The 5,994-nt window shown below is 43.5% G+C and overlaps 1 protein-coding gene across 4 annotated transcripts in view; it reads left to right on the forward strand.

The window, feature by feature from the left end:
* Positions 1–902: 902 nt before the first annotated feature.
* KIAA0226 (KIAA0226 ortholog) overlaps positions 903–5,994 on the forward strand; it is a 50,761-nt gene continuing 45,669 nt past the window's right edge. For all 4 annotated transcript variants that reach the window (XM_010834315.1, XM_010834319.1, XM_010834316.1 and 1 more), the window contains exon 1: positions 903–1,143. In XM_010834315.1, the coding sequence (XP_010832617.1) occupies positions 1,079–1,143 (65 nt within the window). In that variant the 5' untranslated portion in view covers positions 903–1,078. The remainder of the gene's footprint in view (positions 1,144–5,994) is intronic.

The following is a 5,994-nucleotide window of genomic DNA, read 5'->3' on the forward strand; positions in this document are numbered from 1 at the left end:
GGGATTAGGGGCAGGAGGAGAAGAGGACGACAGAGGATGAGATGGCTGGATGGCATCACTGACTCAATGGACGTGAGTCTGGGTGAACTCCGGGAGTTAGTGATGGACAGGGAGACCTGGCGTGCTGCAATTCATGGGGTCGCAAAGAGTCAGACACGACTGAGCGACTGAACTGAACTGAACTGAACTGAAGCCGGTTTGATCGAATCACTTCTTGATTTGCTCATTGTTCTCAGGATAAAATCCAAACTCAGAATGGCTTCATGATCTTGTCTGCCTGCTCACTCACACCATTCTGTTCCTCACCTCGTCCCACCTCTGATTACTACTCAGGATCAGCTGTTCCCAAACCAACTTCCTCATGTCTGTGCTTCCTCTCACCTTTTCTTCCTTTCTCTAGGTTGTCATACTCATCATAAAAAAACTGTTCTGACATCAGTCCTCCAGGAAAGCTTTCCCCAAAGCCTTTCCCTCTTGCTCTTCCTTTGTGACACCAAAGCAACCTGAGCTCTTCTGAGTTTGTGAGTTCTTTATTAAAATTGTTGAGGACCCCAAACACCACCAACAGATGTTAAACCTGGGTAGGCTGAAGTGGGGTTAACCGTTCTTGGATTAAGACCAGCGTTATTTTCGAGTCTAGACCTCTGACCGAGTTTGGCCCCAAAGGTGAAGTGTGACAGGCATGTGTAAGGGTCCACTCCAGTAGGAACTCTGGAGACTACGGCAGCTTTACTTTTGAGGCCCCTACTGCCCGTGAGGTGCAGTAGGGAAAGCTAGCAGCCAGGGTCTGAAGTCCGCGGCGAGCGCAGCTTCGGATTGGATAGGGCGGTGCATGCCGGTAGCGGCTGGGCCTTCGAAGTGCTTGCTGGGAGTTGTAGTTCTCAGAGCCGGAAGTAGGGGGTGGCAGGGAAAGAATCCGCAGCTGAGGCAGCAATCAATGCTGCTGCCGTCACCCGGCCGTAGTGCATCACTCTGAGCCCACCCGCCGTGGGTGCCTCCTTGATTCCCGAGGGGCTCTGGGAGCCCTGAGGGGCGAAGCGACAGGGACGCCTCTCAAGAGGCGACGTCGCAGCCCCGGATGCGGCCAGAGGGCGCGGGAATGGAGCTTGGCGGCTGCGAGAAGGGCTTGCCGGAGGAGAGCAGGTGAGCTCGGAAAAGTCGCGCGCGGATGGATGCGCTGAAGCCGGGAGAGGCTTGGGAAGGCTCCCAGAGCACGAGGAGACGGACAGGAGGACTGCTGTTGTGGGCGACTTGTTTGGGAAGAAATTCTGAAAGGAGAGACGGGGAGGTTAGATCGGGCGGACGAGGGAACGGGCTTAGGGAGAGAGGAGGAAGGGTAGGCTATGCTGAGGGCGGGGGGCGGTGGAGGGTATGCAGTAGTGGGTAAAATTCAGACCCAGGGCTGCTGCTGGACAGGAGGTGGACATTGAGAGGTGCTGTGGTGAGATTTCATAGGCCAGAGACTACAGATATCAGTAGGGGACAAGGTGGGTGCCCCGACTGAAACTTGCGGTGACAGCAGTTCAGGCCAGTATTAAGAAGGCTGAAGTAAGAATTTCTGGGAGCAAAGGTTGGGCATTGTGAGTGGCCTAGACAGAAGCTTAGGCAAAATGAGTGTGAGGAAGAAGGCGTGAAGGAGGGCCTGTGGGTGAAAGTGGGCGATTGTAAAGGCAGTGGAATGGGAGTGCTTGCTAATGAGACTAGCAGTGGAATGGGAGTGCTTGCTAATGAGACTAGCAATTGCGTGCGTGCCCTTTGTCAATGCTGGATCCCTGTCAGACAGTGACAGGAACCCCCTGTATTTAAACCCGTCACTCCTTACCCACATTGCAGCTAAGCGATTTCCCATTTATTTATATGAAACTGCTATCGAGTTCTTACCTTCTAGAAATTAGAAAAGCTGAATGTTGGCTTGGACTCCAGCTGTACTTCTGTGTAGGTGTTGCTTCATTAATAACTGTGGTCTTAACCTCTTAAGAATCTGGAATGGACAGGATAGAGCAGGAATGTGGCTTAAGGAAGTCCTTCTTGACTTTTAAAAACATTCAGATGTAGTTAGAGTCTCCGGAGCAGCTAGAATCCAAAGACTGAAATATTTACCTCTGAAAAAATATCAACAGGGGAAAATTAATGAGATTTTGTACATGAGTGAAGACCTGGCTATTTTAAAGAGTGACTCCTCTTTTATGTGCACGGTTAGCCTGTGGCTTGCTGTACAAAACCAAGGATGACAGGACTTGGGGTTACTGCCTGAGATCTGTGAATGATGTGTTCAGTGAAACTGAAGAGCCTACTTCCCTTTTCCATGTTTCAGTTTCTGCTTATGTATATTTGGCTCTTTATTCTTCCTCCAGATGTCTGTGAAATGCTTCCTGTAAAAAGTCCTATATACTTTATAAACAAATTTTAGGATTATTTTTATTTTCCACTACCAGTTCATGTGGGAGAGGCTAAGTTGGAAATTCAGATTTCCTCCCAGCTGAGTTATTTATTTATTTAATGTATTTAACAAATACTTATTTACTACATGCCAGGCATTGCTTAAGAGCCTTACGAGTGTTATTAAATCCTCATAACAGCTGGGTGAGATAGGTACTATATTATTACCATTTGACAGGTGAGGAAGCTAAGACATAGACAGGATAAATAATTTGCCAAGGTCATACAGTAAATCCTTGGTGGAACTGGGATTCAGACAGGCTCTACTTCTAATATCTATGCTATACTACCTCTCACTGTGCTAATATGCTGGGACAAAGAAATGTATGAGGTAATAAATTTATAGCATTCTTTGCCTGTCATTAATGTTACTAAGGCTTCTCCTTTGCAGATATCTTTTTCTATTATTCTTTCCATGCTTGCTTCTTTACCAAGGAACTTTAGTCAAAACTTAATTTCAGTAGTGGGATTATCCCTACGAAATCACTCTTAATGTTAACATAGTCTACTCTCTGTTGGTGACTAGTTAACTTAGAATAATTTATTTAATGGGACTTTGTGACGCCGATGGCCTCTTTAGTTCTGGGTAGTCAAATGGTAAATAAAATACATGACTCGTGCCTGAGAATTGAGGCATTGTGGCTGGATCACTGCAAACCTAACCTTTCTTTGGCCAATAAAACACCCAATTCAGAAGACATCTTCTTGATGAGATGGCATCATTTTTTTAAATATATGAAAGATATATTTAATATATTAAATATATTTAATATAATAAAATTATATTCTGAAAGCAGTTGATGGAGTGAAATGTGCATAAGCTTTATAGCCAGGTAGAGCTGCATTTGAATTCTAGCTCTACTGCTTAACTTGACTTATCCAGCCTGAATGGGAAGAGTGATACCTTCCTGACTGGTGAGGATTCAGTAAGATAATGTGCAAAAAGCTCCTCAGAGAGTGCTGATATGTACTGAGTGCAGAAAATGTCTACTTCCTTCCCCTCCCCAGTTTTCTTGAAATAAGATGAGCGTGTGTTCTTCCACTTGCTGTTTGCAATGATATTATTGCTTGTGCTTCCTCCTTCCGTGGTTTCTCTACCCAAATTGAACAAACTGGGGACTGGGGTGTTGGCCTAGAATTTTTTTTTTTAATATTTATTTATTTGACTGCATCCAATCTTAGTTGCGGCATGTGGGATCTTTCATTGTGATGCACAGACTCTCTAGTTGTGGCACCTGGGCTCAGTAGTTGCAGCGCCCAAGTTTAGTTGCTCAGTGGCATGTGGTATCTTAGTTCCCCGACCAGGAATAGAACTCAAGTCCCCTGCATTGCAAAGCGAATTCTTAACCACTGGACCACCAGGGAAGTCACTTGGCCCAGCTTTTAACTTCATCCTTGGAGTGGAATGTCATAGATTCCCCTATTGCTTTCCATCTAGCTAGTAATCACTGGAAAAGTGCTCTAGTGCTTAGGGATGATACTTCACTTTTCCTAGACTTTCCTAAATACCGATTGTTTGGAGGGTATCTGATGAAACGACTGAACCGTAATAGGAATGGTTCTTCTAGCACTGTTGTGTTACCCTCAGCTGACTTGGACTATGCCATCTCCATCTGATCTTGGAATGCAACTACTTACAAAGTTTTCCTGGTTTAGTGATTCAGATAGTCAGAATTCAAGTAGTAAGATACTTTTTAGTATCTCCAAACTGAGCTCATTTCATTGACCAAAACCTGTTCCTCCTCTGTCTTCTGTCTCAGTTAATAGGGTTTTCCATTCAGTCAGCCAAGCCAGAAACCTAAGTGAAATTTGAAACTTCTTCTCCTTCATTTCCCATATCCAAGTAGTTGAGTGAGTTCTGTTTCTGATTTTTCTCCTGAAGCTTTTTTCCCCTCCATTTCCAAATATATTGGCTTATATTGTTTTAGGAATGGCCAAATGTAGGTGCTTAAACAAAAATTTTTCCCTGTCTCTGTGCTGTTTTTTTCTGATGTGTCGGCTTCATTCTCAGCAGTTTTTTCTACAGGATAACCCTTGGCAACTTCAAGTTTAACAATCCATCCAAAAAAGGAAAAGAGCAATGCCAATAGGTATAGCAAAAGTGAAAATTTTTGAACTGACTTATGTTACTGTTTTTTTTTTAAATGTTACTGTTCTTGTAATCAGGGTATGAAATATGTTGCTCCATCAGGCCTCAGTTATATGCCCAACCTTGGATCCTGGCATAGGGTGATTCTTTTGTGGTACTTCATGGGCCGGGTCAAGTGCCAGAAGGGTGATTTCCCTGTGAAAAATCAGTATTCTGATACCAAAAGAAAGAGGCATGAATTCTGGGCAGATGTAAACAAAATAAGGCCTTTATTATTTCTCATTGTGGATTCTCCCAGTAGCCTCCTGACTAAGCTCCCAGTCTGAACCCAGTCCCTCAATTCCAAATGGCCTCCACATTGCTACCAACGTAATTTTTCCAGAAGCAAAGTTACTATAGTATTTTGCTCAGAAATGTTAAGTGATTCCTCACTGAAAATAGAAAGTCAAAACTTTTTCTGGTATTCAATATGAAGTTTCCAGTTACAAAACCGTGACATTCACTCACTCTTACATCTCCTCTCTCATCATTCTGATTCCTGCTCCTCTACATTTCCTGCGTTACCTCCTCTGCCTGGAGAGCTCTTAGTCGTCCTTTAAATAATGCTCCTTTAGAAGGCATCGTTGACCTGACCTTTTCCATCTCTCTTATTACAGTACTTCTCACTCTATAGCATTTTTTTTTAAATGAGTGCCCATTTCCCCCATTGCACTCTGAATACCCTGAGAGCTGAGGACTGTTCTTTTTTAACTATCATAAGCACAGTGCCTGGCATATAATTGGTATTCATTGAATATTTGCACAAGGAATGAAAACAGTAGCAATTCGGTCCGGCTTCTTATGGTCGGGCAGGTGTTATTGGTACTGTTGCTATTGAAAAGGCCTCTTTTTTTTCCCCCTTCCTCTTTGTTCATTTTTCACATTTTCACGTTAGTTTTCGTTTTCTATTTCTTCCCTTTCTTTCCATTTTTCCTTTGACCATGCTCTGAAAGTTTATATAGCACTGATGGTAAAGCAAGTGGATCACATGATTCGGGGGCAATCCATACTGCTATTCCAATTATTTGTACACACCTCTACCCCACAGAAACATAACTCTGAAGCTTTGGGGGAAAATTCTATTGTCAGAACCCGGGAGCCGGAGGTGTATCAGCTGACAGCATGGACCATAAGCTGAAGCTTTTCTCAGTATCTACCATCCCCACAGCTGTTTCTGCTTTTTACAGCTACTTTATCGCTTCTTCCATAAATGGAGTTTTTTTCTGTTTTTTTATTTTGTTTTGTAATCTTTCCTCCAGAAACAACCTACCTTGGTGTTTATAGACCAGCTCTGTCCAACATGATAGCCACTGAGGTGATTTATGTCTAAATTAGTTAAAATAAAATAAAATTTTAAAATTTTGGTTTTTTAGTCATACTGCACAGACTTCAAGTGGTTAATGGCCACAGTGGCTGGGGGGTGGCCT

Source organism: Bison bison, unplaced genomic scaffold, assembly GCF_000754665.1.
Source record: "Bison bison bison isolate TAMUID 2011002044 unplaced genomic scaffold, Bison_UMD1.0 scf7180017864032, whole genome shotgun sequence".
Taxonomy (NCBI): Eukaryota; Metazoa; Chordata; class Mammalia; order Artiodactyla; family Bovidae; genus Bison; species Bison bison.